This window comes from Trametes versicolor, assembly GCF_000271585.1.
Source record: "Trametes versicolor FP-101664 SS1 unplaced genomic scaffold TRAVEscaffold_11, whole genome shotgun sequence".
NCBI classification, from domain to species: Eukaryota; Fungi; Basidiomycota; class Agaricomycetes; order Polyporales; family Polyporaceae; genus Trametes; species Trametes versicolor.
The window spans coordinates 644,561-660,529 of NW_007360331.1; the positions used below are offsets into that span (position 1 = coordinate 644,561).

A 15,969-nucleotide genomic window follows, 5' to 3' on the forward strand; every position below is an offset into this window, starting at 1 on the left:
ACATTGGGGATAGGATTCGAAGTTCTTACTATGGTACTTCCGCTTCTTCAAACGATTATATAGCCTAGTCGCTCACACGAACTTTCCCACCTGGGCGCGCGGATGCATTTGTAGTTCGGTTCAGCGTTCAAGGCACCCGTGGGCGACTACGTTCTGTTGCTCTTAACTCATGGGGGTCTGACGTCGCTTGCGCCGCCCTTCTCCTCCTACCATCTCCACACAGCCAACGATGGCCAGTCCTGGTGTGAACAGAGGTCATCCAGACAGCGCCCTAGGTGCTCCCTCAGACTCGGAGACGGGCCTTCATTCTGCTGCCGAGCGCGTCCTTGGAACACCGGAGTTGCTCAGAGCGATACACGAGGTGTTCCAGATTGGATGGGTCTCAGACGAGGAACGCGAGAGAGACGCCCTTGTGCGGAACGCGAAAAGGGTAGACCTAGCATCGTGCGCGCGAGTCTCTCGCCGTTTCTCTGAGCACGCGCTCGACGTCTTGTGGAGGACCCTCGACACAACTCTCCCATTGCTCAGGGTCTTGCCGCCGTTCTACCTCATAGAAGGCTACACATGGGTGCGTCTTCTGTACTTTCAAGACACCAGATATCATAATTGATACGCTTGATATGGTAGGCATTAGCCCGGGAGATCACCACCGCGGAATGGGCACGCTTTCAGACGTATGCTCTCCGGGTCCGTGGGTTGCGGTTTGAGCTACCGCGCGTCGATCCTTTAATCTGGACGCTGCTCGCCCGACACTACCATAGCCGACCCATCCTCCCGAACCTCAGGGTCATCTCAACTATGGAACTTACCACCGAGCACGTCAGCGCCATGGTCCAATTCCTCTCTCCTGGTCTTTGTGCAGCATCCATATCCTTTGAGGCACCCCTGGCACACACTACTTTCTCTACCCCTCTCCCAGTGGTCGGCAATGCATCAGGGCTTCTGTTCAAAGCCCTCTCTGACATTGCGCCCCGTCTCACTACACTCCATTGGAGTGCCCCGGCGTCCCTGGCCATGCGCCACTCGGGGTACATGCTTGACATAAACCGCTTCGAGAGGTTGACGTCCTTTACAGGCGGCGATTTCGTCGTCGGTCTCTCTCTCGTTCTCGGACTGTCCACCATCAAGTCGCTATCACATCTATCGCTCTCCATACATTTTTCGGATGCGGAATACGCCACACTCCCCGATGGTCTCGACCCCTTGGCGGCCTTCCAAAAACTACGCACCCTCAACTTGGGTGGTCGAGCGCGAGACATAGTCAGGATGATGTCTTGTATGCGCCCAGCATCACTCGAGGAGCTTGCGCTCAACCTCGGCACAGTCCCTATCACGATCGCAACCCCCGGCGCGCTCCTCTCCGAACTCTGTCAACATCTCCCACAGTCGCTGGTCAGCGTCACGCTCGCAAGCATCTCCGTCACATCGCCTACAGCCGATTCCGGGTTCGAGCTCCACGACTATATAAACCCCCTCCTGTCCTTCAGGAACCTACTGCACTTCGGGCTCACACACGAAGATCCCATGCTGCAGACGACGGACCTTGGGCTGTCTCTGCTCGCCGAGGCCTGGCCAAAGCTCCAGTCCATGCGAATAGACCTGCCACACACTGCCGCGGCTCGCACGGCCAGACCCACGGTGTGCGCGCTGGTCGCGTTTGCGCAACGGTGCCCGGAGCTGTACAGTTTGAGCCTGTGCGGCCTCGATGCCCGGTCGCTGCCGCCCGATGCGTCCGTCCCGGTCTTGAACCATCCGTTAGAGCACATTTGCTTGAAGCTGCTGGCCTTCGACGCCGGGAACGACGAGCAGGCCGTGCGTTTCGCAATCACGCTCGACCAGATGTTCCCTCGCCTCGTCGACGTTTACATCTCCGACAACGTGCAGAATACGTATCAGCGACACCCTGGGCCCACTTCCAGTCGGTTGGTGCAGCAGTTCTTGAAGGCTATACGAAGCGGCCGCAAGCACGACAGAATGCTCAGGGAACGGAGTACCTCCCTGCTGGGCTTGGGGCCTGGACCCACGGTCGAAGATGGAAGTGAACCGGGGGGATCGTCATATGCATCTTAGAGTGCAGGCCTTGGCGGGTGCATCACTGCATGCGCCCTCGGGCTGTTTGCAGAATGAAGCTCTGGCGCGCTACGGAGATATCTTGAGAGGGCGACGTGGACGACGGGGGCGAGGCATGACTAATAACATATGTATACGACCCTTCTGAACCCTTTTGATCATATCATCAGCGGCCCGTGCCCTACGAGTCTCGTGTCCGAGCACCAATGGCGGGTAACCAGGTGAGTTGCGACGCCAATAATGTTCTGCACGGACATTCCATCGGCAGTGATAGAGAAACTTTTTTCTGAGCGCCGTAGGACAGCTAACAGGAAAGGTTTCGAATGCGATATCCTGGGTCGTACTAGACGAATGCACTGCAGGCAGCCCACGTCCGGGGGGATGTGGCCGTTGCAACTCTATCATTTGGTGCCGGCACGGCATCTCACCAGTCTGAAACGACACACAACGGTAGCGTGAGCCTGATTCAAGTCCGTGGTATGCACAGAAGTGACGTACCCCATATGCTCTCATCGGGCGTGCTGTTCCGAGAGTAAGGCTCCGTCTCTCTAATAACTCCGTCGCCCACTCGTTCCTAGTGCAGATCAGCGCTCTCTCTCCTCTCGCCACCGAAACAAACAAAAGACACTCACATGGATAGTGTACGTGTGTTTTGGTGTGAGGTGGTACATCTCCACGCACGAGCCGGGCTCCAGCTCGTCAGCGAACGCAGCATGCACGCGCCCCGCCTGCATCGCCTTCAGGTACCTTTCCAGCTCTCCGTAGTGCTCCGAGTACACCATCGGGTCCTCCGGGAGCCGCAGGTACGGAAACAGGCGGTCGATGAGCAGCGCCGCACGGAGGAACTGCTCGTCCCGCTTGATTCTGATGCCCGAGCCCAAAAAGAGCGTCTCGAGGCCGTGCTCGGGGAACGGCAGCGCGGGCAACACGCTGCCCGCGTTGCGCAGGTCCGTGTCTGGGAGCGTGAGCGACACGAGCTTGGGACTGCGCGTGGCCACGGCGAGCAGGGTGGCGGCGGTCGGGCGCCCCAGCTCAAAGTCGTCGTCGCCGCGGCCGCCATAGTGGATGGCGAGCTCCGTGAGCGCCGGCCAGGCCTCGAGCATGCGCGCGATGTCCGCGTCGGTGACGGACGGGACGAACGTGAAGTCGATCGAGACGCGCGCCAGCGCGCGCAGCCGCATGGCCGGCTTGATGATGGGCATGAGTGTGTGGGGACGAGGCCTCCGCTCTTCGTCCGAGCGCGGCACAAACCAGCGTGCGCGGCGCAGCCGCTTGATCTCGAGATGTGTGATGCCGCTCGGGACTGCGTCAAATATGGACGCCACGGACGCGAGGAGGACGGCCTCAGCCGGGTCCGTCGAGAAGTCGAGCGAGAGCTTCCGGAGTGCGGGAAGCGACACCCCGGCGAAAAACCGCGCAAGATCGTCGGGGGGACCGCGTATGCAGGCTTTCCGGAGCGAAGGAAAGCTACCGAAGTCGAGCGGGCCACGTTCCCCATCGGTGATGTACAGAGTGACAGAGAGGTGCTCCAGGGCTGTGAACTGGCAGAATCCCGCGAAGATGGCGCGGTCGACGGTGAGGTTCCCGTCCAGGACGAGGCTCCGTACATCCTTGAACGTGAGGAAAGAGCTTGCGGCGGTGGAGAGCCCTCTGAAGGCGTTCCCCTCGTCGCACTTCAGGCTGAGATGCTCGAGGTGCAGGACCGTCTGGCGGACCGTTTGCAGTGCACGTTGTATGAGCTCAGGCTCGTGGTGCACGGTGTGGTCCTGGATGACGACGGAAAGGTTGCGGACGGATGGAGAGAGCAGCGGAAGCTCGAGAATTCCTGCCGAGTCCACTTGAAGAGACCACAGGCATCGCAGTCGCGGGAAAAGAGGCCGCCCGTCGGCTCTGGCACCCAGCTGAGTCCAGGTGGCCCGAGGGTAGATATGACGACGCGGGTCTCCGCCATCGTATAGCTCCCGCAAGTGCTGCGCATAGTGTTGAAACCGTGCCCACTCGGCGTCCGGAATCGCTTCGTGCAGGACCTGTAGTGGGCGAGAAGAGCGTCGGAAATCGTGGACGGGCCGTGAAGCGCGAGAGGCACGTCTACAATCACGTACAAACTTTTCGGACCTTCTCCCAGCGTCCATTTGCTTTTGCACCTGTGAGAAGAGGCGCATGAACGGATCGAGTTTGTTGAGCCGTCTCCAGAGCACCGCTGTGGCCGGCTCCGACAAGGTCTTGCAAGTCCGGCAGAGGCGGGCGAGCGTTTTCATGCATTGAGACCGAGACAATCTCAGACGAGATTGGAAACCTTTCGCGGTCTGCTTGATGTCTTCCTTCGTCAATGGTGCTAGGTGGTTGAGGATCTCGTCGACGAGCTCCCGGCAGGACCACACCGCGTGTGCGGCCGCCATCGTCGCGTAGCTGCTGCCACGCATAAGAATTGGGGTCTCGCCGTTGGCTGATTACGTCGGAGGCTCGGCGTTCAGCAACAGTGCGGCGCTACAGCCGTTGCAGCCTGCCACCACTGGCACTGGCAGGAACTGGTTAATAGGAAACCTGTGATCAATTGAGAGTCGATACGCGCGTCAATACGCGTCAATTTTATATAGAAAGTGAGCAAGTACTAGCCTTCTGATATATAGGTTTTCACAGCTACTGATTTGGAAACTTTGTCTGCGGGTACGCTGAGGGCGGAGGAGGAGGATCGACTCGTTTACAATCAAGCGCTTAAGAAATGGGCGCTTACAGGCCACTGCGCAGGCTTGTGCAGCCTGAACGGCCACATCTGTGCTCGACACCGTCAACATAACCTCGCCTCGGAACAGAGTTACTCGTATCCAAAAGCACCAGTACTCCCTGTGAGTTGACTAGGGAGGATGTATGGCATTTGAACTACGCTCACAGCAAAAACCACAATCTTTTGGTCATGCTCGTACTAGGACAGCGAAGATACTATTTGATGCCAAAATGTTCTGTCATGACGTCTTGGCTTCACGGGAGCTCTTATCCCTCATTTTCGACCACCTGACACCCCCTGACTTCGACCACGAAGAGGGCCTTCCAAACGACTGGAGAACTCGGGAGTACTACAACTGTATACATGCGCTGAACGCCGCCGCTCGCGCCTGCAAAACGCTATCCGACCCCGCCCTTGCTGTTCTGTGGCGTCGAGTGAACAACATCAGCGACCTGCTCCGCATACTCCCGGGGTGGGAGGACATTGGCGGGAAAGGCTACGACGAAGCACTCGTGCGTGTGTCTTGACGTGTCCAATGCTCGCTGACCGATTGAACAAGCATGGCAGATTATTAGCGGAGACATCACACCAGACATCTGGGCGCGTTTCCGACGGTACACACTCCTGGTGAAGGTCGTGAACCAGCTTTACTGGGAGTGGATCCACCCGTACACTTGGGTGCTCCTCACACCATGGTGCCGCGGAGAACCGCTCCTGCCGAACGTGGAGACGTTTCGCGTGCTGCCGATCTGCGCGCACAGTCCATGTACGACACTCTTTCTCTCTCCATCGCTGCGCCACCTCTGGGTTACGCTCGTCGACGGTGCGGAGCCCGAGGACGCGCACGTCGGGGCAATACTCATCCGGAAGATTGCCCTAACGGTCCCTGGGCTTAAGACGTTCCACGTCAAGAGCAAGATGGACGCTGGGTCCCCGATTTTGGTGGACATCTTCTGGCACTTGCGGGATCTGCGATCGCTCTCGCTGACCAATACGTACATCCGGCGTCCCGAGCTCGACGTACTCGCAGCCCTACCACACCTGGAGTCACTGTCCGTGATGGTCATGCTTCCACCATCCGAACAACGGCCAGACCGTGACGATTCTGACGGAGATGCTGAAGGAGAGGATCATGATGAGGGATTAGATGGAGACGAAGAAGACGTCGGAGACGAGGAACACGAGAATGACGAGGATATGGACGATGAAAAGTCCGGAGAGGAGACTTACGCTGCGCCTATCATCTCAGACGCCTTCCTAGCTCTGAGGCAGCTCACCCTCCGCGGATTCCCCGGCGAACAAGACCTCCTATTCCGATATCGCCCCCCTCGTCTTGAGGCGTTCTCTTTGGAGATCTGTGGTCGCGCGTCATTTGAGGAGGTCCGGAATATTGTCGCGTCCAACGCTCGCAATTTACCCGCCACTCTCTCTGCCTTCTCATTGAAGACCTGTGAGGAATGGGTCGAACAGGAGCAGCTGTCTCTGATCGAGCTCATCGAAGCCCTGTTCGAGCTCCCGACCATAGAAACCATCAACCTCGAGTTTCGTGATGTCCCTACGGTCAGCGACGAGGGTATCGCGGGCATAATGTGCGCGTGGCCGCTCCTGACCTCTTTCCGGCTCCCGATGAGCGGCTTTGTGCGGACGCCCCCAGGACGCGACCCACACAGCTCGCGCTCATGTACGTCGCCACCCGCTGCCCCCACCTGCGCGAGCTCGTGCTCCCTGAGGTCGAGTTCGCGCGTCTCCCGCTCCGCGTCCCAGTCTCGAACCATAGCCTCAAAACGCTCTCGTTCGACATCGCGCAGGAACTTGAGGGCCGCCGGCCGCACCAGCAACTCCGCCAGTTCAACGACCACGTCGAGGTCGCGATGGCCGTCGACCTGCTCTTCCCCCATCTCGACCTCAGGATGCGCGACGACCCGACGCCGGATTTTCGCCGGGATGAGACAGATATCATATTGCATCATCTGGCCCCGCCGCGGCGGAGGGTCAGCATCTGGTACAAGGTGCGCTCGTACATCGAAGCAGCCCAAGCGGGGCGCGAGCGCGGGAAGTTGCTCCGGCAGCCCTCTCTTTTTAAGTCAAGGCTATCTACGCTGTGGGCGTGTTAGAGCATAGACGAGTTTCCTTGGAAATACATACCTGACTCTGTGATATGATAATTGGTATCTCCACCCTCTTCTCGTGAATGTGCCGCCGCTCCTTCCTCGCGCGAGCTCCTTCGCCCTGCAACACCTGGTCAGCATCGGGATAACATGAGCTGGCGTGACGGTCTACTCACTACTTCTCGTCCTATGCACGCGTGATGGTCGTTCGAGCAGCAGAGCGATCGGGGGCCTCTCCCGCACCGACAGGTAGCTTGATGCGCATCGTGTCGTGCTCACGCACACCCCGCGTTGCCTCCAGAATGCGGGTAATCTCCGACGAGAAAAGATAGCCCACTGAGCGGTGGTTGGGATTGATATGCACCCTGTTCGAGTCCAATTGGGGGAAAAGGCGATCGAGTAATATGGCCACCCCCGACGCCGAGATGCTGCCACAGACGGCCGCCTTCACTTGGAGTTGCTGTAACGGGTGGTAACGCATGAGAGGTATAGACTCGGAAACCGCTGGGTCTGGGCCCACGGAGGAGAAATCAAGGCCGGGTAGTGCGAGACTAGATAACGCGGGGCAGCGCTGCGCGAAGGTGACTAGCGCTGCAAATGTCGGATAGGCCACATTACGGGGCCAGGATTGCCACTCAGGGGAGATTATCTGCAGTGTTTGAATGTTCGGCCAAGCCGCAGCTAAGTGGGATAGAGCCTCGTCCGTGATGCAGATCGATGACTCCGCCTCCCGAGGTATCCCGAACCGGACGTGGCGCAAGAGTGTGAACCTGAGGAGGGGTCTGAGAATGGAGTGAAGGCCAGAAGGTGCATCTGCGGGGGACAGGGGGCGATCTGCGGGATATTCCCAGTCGAACTTTTGCAAAGTAGGCGGGAGGTTTGCGCAGAGCTTCGCAAGCTGGCTGCTAAGGGGAGCGAGGGTCATGAGCCGCTGAGATTCATGCGTGTGCAAACCGAGATTTTCCAGAGCGGGGAGGCAAAGTGAGTGTACCAAAGAAGCCAGCTTCTCGCCTGGGCCGCCCATGAGGTCGAGTGTGCGCAAGTTTTCGAGTGTCGGATTGCCATCAGTGACCTTTGTCGTATTGTGGACGTCCACGTGGTCTACGTCCAACACCAGAGTGCGCAAGGTTCGAACCGCGGTGATCGCCTGGAGTGAAGCGGCTGCAGCAACGGGAGCCCGGTCGACTTCGAACCCGGGCTTGGTCAATGCCAAATCCCTGAGGTGTCGTAAACGGCTGATCTCGGCCATAAACGACGCTTCCTCGAGTGGTAGTATGTCGGGGGGTGCATTCCAGTCCAGTTCAGTGAGGTCAGGAGCGATGTCGACCAAAGTCTGGAAAAGAATCTTCATCCCTGCTAAGAGGGGCGCTGCGTCCTCAGGCGAAATGAAACGGAAGGAGACGCTGCGGAGACTGGGGGAGAGAAAGCTGATGATGGGCCCGATGTCCTCGCACGCTATACCCGGGTAATCTAAGAGGCGCAGCCGGGGGAAAAGAGGATCGCCTCGACATTTACGAGCAAGAATGGTCCAGACCAACGGGTCGATGAGACAAAAGGAGTCATAGGGTTGGTATGATAGTTCCCGGACGCGTGTCGCGAAGGTGCGAAAGCGAGCCCACTCTGCAGGGGTGATATCGCCTGTGATTGACCATGCCTGTAAGCCACAGTGTGTGTCAACGCCCTGTCTGAAAACCCTCAAGTAAAGCGTACCCATTGATTGCCAGCTACCTCCCTGATAGATGGCAAGCAGATGAACAAGGCCGGGACATTCCCATCGATGCATGACCAAAGGACATCGAGTGCGTGCTGGGAAACGTAGTGGGAAACACGGGCACACGCGGCAAGCGCCGCTCTGTGAGACGCCTGCATGGCGACGTCCTCAAGGCTATCATAGTCTGTGCGTAGGCGAGGCTTGAAGACATCGAATATGGCCCGCAGGAGCTCTGGCGATCCTAGAACATGACCAACAGCACGTGCGGGCGCAGTTTCCGCCAGGCTTGGATTGACGACTCCATCGATCTGCTGACGCATTGAAGCAACTGTGCGGCCGTCTAGATGAGATAAACATGTTTAGCAGCTCAGACTCGTTAGCTTGTTGAAGGTCTCACCGAGTTCGGCGTGAATGAACTGGAGCGGCAGTCCGTGCGTGGTGACGGCGGTTGCGTCAAGAACAGTGCAATGCGGGTACAGTTGACTACGCGGAAGTGTGGTCGTGTTTGGTATGATACGTAAAGAAGTCGCCCGAGTGTCTCTCGGGACTGCTGGAATTTGAAGTAGCCCGACCGCGACTATTTACGAGCATAAGATCCAAGCATGAGCGAACGTCGATAGTTGACAGAAGAAAATGGGATCGTCCACAGGCTAACACGTCCACAGCATAGATATCCTAGACCGGTAAGGAGCCGGATTCTGGAGCGTCTTCCCGCGCTTGCGCCCCAGCTGCGCAGCGTGAATATACGGGCGCACCTTGTACCACGCGCTGATCTTCCGCGGAGGCGGGGCCCGGTAGAGAAACCCGCGGTGCTCCTCGTCCGGCAGCACTGGCGTCGGGTGGTCGTGCATCCTTACAGCCAAGTTGGGGAACAGCAGGTCGACGGCCATCGCGACCTCGAACGCGCCCGCGAACTTCCCGTGTCCCTCGGACGGCCGGTCGTTGGGGCCCGCCGCGATGTCGAACGAGAGCGTCTGCAGGCCGTGGTTGGTGGCCGGGACGCAGAGCGGCAACCGCGAAAACTCGAGTTCGGGCAGCTCGAGCTCGCGCAGGTCCGGGCAGGCGGTGGCGACGTGCGCAAGCGCCTGCTGGGTGGGTCGGGTCCGTGGCGGGTCCTCCGTGAAGCCGCTGATGGGGAGGCGGAAGCAGGTGAGGCGCGGCCATGCGCCGGTCATGGTCGCGATGTCCGCGTCGTTGACCCCAGGGACGTCGCGGAACTCGAGGCACATCGTCTGTATGTCCGAGAGTGCGAGGAGAGGCTTGATGAGGTCGATCAGCAATAGCGGCTCCATCTCGGTCCATGTGCGACCGGTCTTCAAGGAGAAGGTGGAGAGGGTGGCGGGGACGTTGCGGGCATTGTACGCGATGATGTCCCGGACTTCTTTGAATGACGCGCGGCCGGTGATCTCTAGAGAGAGGCCCTCGAGACGAGGAGGTCGGTATCGGAGCAACAGGTCTTGTTTGCAGGGGGATCCGCGGAGGGTGAGCTGCCGCAGAGCGTAGAAGGCGACGGGAACGACGTAGCGGTTGCGATGAGAAACAGCGCGGGTCTCTTCGTCGATGCTGTCTTCACCGTCCATATCCTCGTCATCCTCGTCCTCTCCGTCTTCGGTGCCTTCTTCTTCTCCGTCCTCTTCGTCGACTTCGTCCTCGTCGCTATTGACGACACCTGCCTCGGCATCTTCACCTTCGTCGTCGCTGTCTGGCCGCTGATCGGACCGAGGAAGCATGACCATCACGGACAACGACTCCAGGCGCGGCAGGGCCGCGAGCACGTCCATCTCAGAACGCCCGATGTATATGTCGGCTAACGACAGCGACCGCAGATCGCTCAAACACTGGAAGACGTCGACCAAAATCGGGGACGCAGCTTCCATCTTGCTCTCGACATGCAATGTCTGGAGCCCAGGGATTGTCAGCACGATCTGCCGGATGAGCATCGCGCCGACGTGCACGTCTTCGAGCTCCGGGGCGTCCGAGAGCGTGACCGAGAGGTGCCGGAGCGTGGGGGAGAGGAAGAGTGTTGCGCCTGGGCTGTGTGCGCAGATCGGCAGGATGCGGAACGTTTCCACGTTCGGCAGGAGCGGCTCCCCGCGGCACCAGGGGGAGAGGAGTGTCCAAGTGTACGGGTGGACCCATGCCCAGCTGCGCTGGTTCACGACCTTCACCAATAGTGCATACCGTCTGAATCGCGCCCAAATGGCTGGTGTGATGGTGCCACTGACAATCTGTCGTTCTCATTCCATCGGTCAGCGCGTGTTATATAGACAGGAAATGCACATACCAGCGCTTTATTGTACCCCCTCCCACCAATATCTGACCATCCGGGGAGTATACGAAAGAGGTGATCGATGTTGTTCACGCGCCGCCATAGCACCGTTAAAGCCGGGTCGGAGAGTGCTTTACAGGTACGAGCGACAGCGCTCAGTGCACGTACACAAACTTTACGCTCGTATGATTGAGCGAAGTTCAGAAAGGCGCTTGGAGATTCCCCGTCGAGGTCGGGGGGCGTGAGGTGGTGGAATATAAGGGAGAGGAGTTCCCTTGAAGCCAAAATCTGGTTGAATGACATTTCAGAGAGGGATAGGATCTGGACCCTGGTGAAGGAACAGCTCTATCAGCAGCGAATCCGGTATCATAAAAATGCAAATAAGAGACAAATCCCGACATTCGAATACAATTTGCGACGTAGGCGGGGTTTGTAATACGGTAAGATCAACATCTCCTTGAGCTGTATTAAGCTCGCGTGCAAACCGAGACGAGATGTTATGAAATAACGAAGACCACAGAACTTGAAACATACCGCGTTGATATGATGTGTTGATGATTGTCCACCTTCGACTATAGCTTCTGGTTTTGTTGCACTGTCTAGCTTGAAACGTTCAAATGTCAGTCCTGGCATTAAAACAACGTTACTATGGAAAACGTTACGTTGAGTGAGTGGTCCGAGGACAAAAGCATCACGCAGCTGTAGGCGCCCAAGCCCATGCGCGCAAATGACGCGCCAGTCACGCTGCACATGACCATTGTCACAACTAACCCGCCATCAGAATCGCGCCACAAGGATTCGTCCGAGTCTTGGCTAACGGTTTTGCTGTGGTTCACACGAATCAGTAGTACGCCTTCGGAGCAAGCATCCGAAGAAGGCTTGTAAGTACTTGTCTGGACTCCCTGTCCCTGCTGCGGATACTAATGTAAAAACAACTGGCATCTAGAGACCACGGGAACCCCTACAACCACGACACCTCGCTGGACTTCAGAGATTACTTTGAACTTGACGAGAACTTGGGAATACTGTCAGTATGTGCTTCCTCATGCTGCTATAGACAATATATGTAATCTCATAACTTCAACAGTCACCAACCATCTTGCAGCGATGGCCACCCCATCCAAGGCTGTCGCGCCAACTCACCGCTTGCTATACCGTGGCTCGCTCTCCCTGTCGGACTCATATCTACCATTAGACGGACTCAGCTTCTCTGCAAGGGTTAGCGACATACACAGTAGCCCCGCCTTGTTGAACAACCCTCTCGCTCTCACTCTGGAGAGCATGCGTGGCTTGCCGCTCCATCTACTCGGGATTGTCAAAGTCAAGGATACCTGGATCGATCCTCCCGGAGATATCCTTGTGTAGGCAATGCTCAACTCACCACCAACGGGAAGCTAACTATGCTTGCAGGGACATCCACCCGGATGCAACGCTGACGAGGATATACTTCGAGAACACGTTCTGCCTTGCACCTATCACGTCCCCGACCAGAAGGACAGAATATGGCGTGCGCGTAAGCTTAACGGAAAACAGTAGGTCTGCGTCGAACGCTCGTGGCGCCATTCTCAAGTTCGCGCGTAGATGACCCCGACACGCCCGATCTGCTCATATACGGCGAGCTCCGCGACGCGCCGCTCGCCTCCTCAGCAGACCCGACCCCATCCACATCCTCATCCCCGCCACAGATGCTGCACCTCCTCGCCGCGCGCATCCACCCCGGCCCGCCACCCACCCCATCCAGCTTCCGCCTCCCCCGCCCCGACGACCCCACCCCGCGCCGGCCCCCCGCGGCCTTCGGCGCGAAGCGCAAGCGCGACGTCGTCGGGCTCCCGTTCCCCCTCACCGCAGACAGCAAGCGCGCGAAGACGGGCGAGAAGGGCAAGGGCAAGGCGAGCGCGAAGGACGGCGACGACGCGATGCGCAAGGCCGCGGCGGAGGTCATGCTGCGCATGCCGAAGCCTGGTAAGAACGCGGCTGTGCCCGTGGACCTGAAGGCGCTGGGCAAGGGCGCGCGCGTGGGCGTGAAGAAGGACGTGTTCAAGATCCCGAACGTGCCTGTGCGCTCGGGGAGCGGCCAGGATGCTGACATCTTTGGGCCCGTCAGTGGCGAGCCCCCAGACGTCGTGATGGGCGACGCGGGCGTAGATACAGAGCGGGAGAACAAGACGGTGAGCTCGATGTCGCACTCAGTATGAGTTTATGGCTGACATCGTGGCGCGGCAGGCGGTGAAGAAGGCTGTCTCGAGAGCTCTCGCGGGGCACGGCATACTGAAGACGCACGCCGAGTTCACGGACGTGTTCCAGACATGCTATCGCGGCGCGTCGTTCGCACTGGTAACGGCCCTCTTACCACCCTCATGCGTGACGTTCGCTCACGGTACGTACGCAGAGACGACGCATGAAAGCCGCGCTCATAGACGCGGCCACGATCGACCACTTTGTCGACGCGCATGTGAAGCTGTACGTGGTCGACGCGCCTTCATGACGCCTCGCCTTCCGACGGACTTCGTGTATCACTACCCTGTTTCGAGATCGATTGCACGCTTCATATAGTAAGGACTCCCTTCAAGCACACCCACAACTGTCCAGTCCAATGGAAGATCTGCAAATACATAAGTCAACGTTCTGCATGCGTCCTGATTGCGACCACGGCAGCCATACTTACCAACCCCTCCGCCGCCGCCTGTCGACCGTGTAGGCAACAGACAATCGACGCGCGCGTGAAGTTGAACGTGGTCGATCCTCCTTCATTCCATGATTCCCCTCCTTCGGATGAACCTCCACCTCCCATCGAGCCGGACTCGGTGTATCGTTTTCTTCTCCGAAATCCAATGTCACACCCCGCTACCCCTGAGACGTCACTCACTCCCCCGGGCCGCCTAGGCATCTGCAAAAAGTACGAGTCAGCATCGTCCTGCATACGTCCCTCTGTCCCAACGCCGCGGAGTTCCACTTACCGAACCCACAACCTTCTGCCTTGCCCACCCGCCATCAGAGCCCGCCGCGCCGCCTCTCATGCTTGCGTGCCCTCCGTCTCGCCTCTAGGAAGTCGTGCACCTCCCAGTAGTGATTCCCTTTGCTGTCGCGAATGTCATCCCGGAGAAGTCGGGGAAATAAGCGATCTAGCAACGTTGCAAACTGCTGCGAGCCCGAGACCCCGATGTCGCCGTTCCAGCTTATGATTGTTTGGTCAATGGCAAGACTCTCCAATGAATGGTTCACAAGGGGGCCAGGCTCGGATTCGTCGGCGAGGGGCAACGAAACGTGGAGGCGTGGAAGGGACAGGTCAGAGAGCTCGGGACAGCATCGGGCGAGAGCCACCAGGGCCTGCACGGTCGGATAGGTGCTGATCAGGGGCGGAACTAGCGGAGGGCTAGCGAATGAGATTTTATGTTTGAGCCTCAGGCTACGAAGCTTAGGCCAAGCTTCCGCCAGGACTGAAATGCAATGGTCGGTAGCGTCGACCTCGGCGAACAGGCCCCTTGTGTGCTTGATGATGAGTGCGACGTGTTCCAGGCGTCTGAAACGGAGGAGAGGTGCCAGGATATCACTGTAGGTTTGGGGAGCATCGCGGAGGCCGGGGTGTGCTGCCACGTTCTTGTCGCATATGACCATGGTAAAGTCCCGTAGACATTGCGATAGCAGCGCACAGAGTTTATAAAGGGGGCAGGTCGAGGTGATGATCGTATCCGACAAGTCAGGATCCCAGTTTCTAACACAGATACTGATCTTGCCAAGATACAACGGTCGCGTCCGCTGGATGAAGTGGCTTATATCCCGCAATCCGCCCTCCACGTGGAGGGTGCGCAAATCCTGGAAAGCAGAGCTGAGATCAAACCCCGCCAGATGGAGTTGGGCATCAGGGATCTGAATCGTCAGAGACAAGTGGTTGAGCGGTTTTATGGTAGATATCGCACGCAGGAGGGGTAGATCGACCGGGGGAGAACTGGAACCGAAGTCCAGGGTTCGAAGTTCTGGGAAGTATGTGCCAATATCTTCCAGAGCCTTATGGTCGATAGGCGCGTCCAAACGCAGCGTAGTGAGGCGGCGGGCGACGTGGGCGATAAATTTGAGGGTTATTTGTGTGACATTGTAAGCAGCTCTCATTGCATCTTCCGGGGGATCGTCACAAAAAGCAAGACTGACCGTGTGGAGGCGAGGGGAGAGCAGATGCACGATGGAATTCAGTGCGTCTTGCCACACATCGTGATAGTCCGGTAGGTGTATGTCGAGAGTTTGGAGATGGGGTAGCAAAGGCTTGCCCTGACAATTACGAGCGAGAATAGTCCAGACCATCGGCCCGGGATTTCTCGTGTCAGATCCTTCGTCTATGTAGTCGACATCCAGAGCGCGCATGCGCGACGCATATGTCCGGAAATTCGTCCATTCTGCAGAGGGGATGTCGGCTTCGACCAGCCACTATAAACAAGGCTGCGTCAGCGGGTTTGATGCAACATGTCCGTTGTGGACGGCCAAGTTCCACACGCACCCATTGGCCATTCAGGGATTGGAAAGATGGCAGGATCTTGAGCAGGGTTAGGAGGTCGTGGTTGCTTGTCCACAAGACGTCCAGTGCATGCGCAGAAAAGTTACGACAGACGCGAGCACATGAGGCCAAAGTATCGCGGTTCATTTGTCCACCAGGATTATACTCATGTCGTTCATCGTCGCCAAGGACGTCAAACACAGCCCTGAGAAGCTCTGGCGTGCTCAAAACGCGGTCGGCGGCGGTGCACACCTCCAGTGGTCCAAGGGCGGGATCGGATAGTCGCTCCTCCATCGGTTTAACAGAATAAGAGCTCGAGGCGGCCTCGGCAGGCTATATCAGACAATGAGGTCGACTGCAGGTCAATCTCGACGGTGAAGAATCAGAACGTAGGTGGGGGCAGAGATGAAAGGTCGACAGCGTTCGATTTATTTTCGAAACGAATTCCCAACTGACCTCACATAACGTAAAATGCCATGTGTCCATTCAACGCAGCTGGCACCATATCTGATAGCCCGCGCTTGTATCAGGGACACGCCTCTGACATCGTTGGTCGAAGGGGCATATAACCAAGATGTCGGGCAGAACACGGCATGACTC

At 58.0% G+C, this 15,969-nt stretch overlaps 6 protein-coding genes across 6 annotated transcripts; 3 read left to right on the forward strand and 3 right to left on the reverse strand.

The window, feature by feature from the left end:
* Window positions 1–229: 229 nt before the first annotated feature.
* Window positions 230–2,070, forward strand: TRAVEDRAFT_51731 (uncharacterized protein; the record flags this gene model as incomplete). Its single annotated transcript, XM_008044539.1, has 2 exons — window positions 230–568; window positions 628–2,070. The coding sequence occupies 2 exons, from the start codon at window positions 230–232 to the stop codon at window positions 2,068–2,070; spliced, it is 1,782 nt and encodes a 593-aa protein (XP_008042730.1).
* Window positions 2,071–2,386: 316 nt separating this feature from the next.
* On the reverse strand, window positions 2,387–4,733 carry TRAVEDRAFT_66660 (uncharacterized protein). Its single transcript, XM_008044778.1, has 5 exons — window positions 4,687–4,733; window positions 4,173–4,614; window positions 2,703–4,097; window positions 2,569–2,644; window positions 2,387–2,502 (listed from the first exon to the last, which is right to left on the reverse strand). Exons 2-5 carry the CDS (start codon window positions 4,491–4,493, stop codon window positions 2,495–2,497), a joined length of 1,800 nt encoding a protein of 599 aa, XP_008042969.1. The 5' UTR covers window positions 4,494–4,614; window positions 4,687–4,733; the 3' UTR covers window positions 2,387–2,494.
* Window positions 4,734–5,025: 292 nt separating this feature from the next.
* Window positions 5,026–6,909, forward strand: TRAVEDRAFT_51733 (uncharacterized protein; the record flags this gene model as incomplete). The annotated part of the gene is made up of 3 exons (XM_008044540.1): window positions 5,026–5,307; window positions 5,363–6,384; window positions 6,450–6,909. 3 exons carry the CDS (start codon window positions 5,026–5,028, stop codon window positions 6,907–6,909), a joined length of 1,764 nt encoding a protein of 587 aa, XP_008042731.1.
* Window positions 6,910–7,398: 489 nt separating this feature from the next.
* TRAVEDRAFT_31196 (uncharacterized protein) lies at window positions 7,399–7,971 on the reverse strand (the record flags this gene model as incomplete). Its single annotated transcript, XM_008044423.1, has 1 exon — window positions 7,399–7,971. A coding segment is annotated over exon 1 (439 nt), but the record flags the coding sequence as incomplete, so codon positions are not given.
* Window positions 7,972–8,191: 220 nt separating this feature from the next.
* On the reverse strand, window positions 8,192–11,186 carry TRAVEDRAFT_66662 (uncharacterized protein; the record flags this gene model as incomplete). The annotated part of the gene is made up of 5 exons (XM_008044779.1): window positions 8,192–8,557; window positions 8,614–8,954; window positions 9,012–9,191; window positions 9,370–10,842; window positions 10,899–11,186. The coding sequence occupies 4 exons, from the start codon at window positions 11,184–11,186 to the stop codon at window positions 8,856–8,858; spliced, it is 2,040 nt and encodes a 679-aa protein (XP_008042970.1). The 3' UTR covers window positions 8,192–8,557; window positions 8,614–8,855.
* Window positions 11,187–11,990: 804 nt separating this feature from the next.
* On the forward strand, window positions 11,991–13,436 carry TRAVEDRAFT_132058 (uncharacterized protein; the record flags this gene model as incomplete). The annotated part of the gene is made up of 4 exons (XM_008044780.1): window positions 11,991–12,244; window positions 12,294–12,415; window positions 12,465–13,072; window positions 13,107–13,436. 4 exons carry the CDS (start codon window positions 11,991–11,993, stop codon window positions 13,434–13,436), a joined length of 1,314 nt encoding a protein of 437 aa, XP_008042971.1.
* Window positions 13,437–15,969: the final 2,533 nt, after the last annotated feature.

Coding starts and splice junctions, on each gene's coding strand:
- TRAVEDRAFT_66660 (XM_008044778.1), bottom strand. CDS start 4,493: ATGCGTGGCAGCAGCTACGCGACGATGGCGGCCGCACACGCGGTGTGG. Junction 4,098..4,172: donor GGAGAAGGTCCGAAAAGTTT/GTACGTGATTGT, acceptor CGCCCACTACAG/GTCCTGCACGAAGCGATTCC. Junction 2,645..2,702: donor AACACACGTACACTATCCAT/GTGAGTGTCTTT, acceptor GATCTGCACTAG/GAACGAGTGGGCGACGGAGT.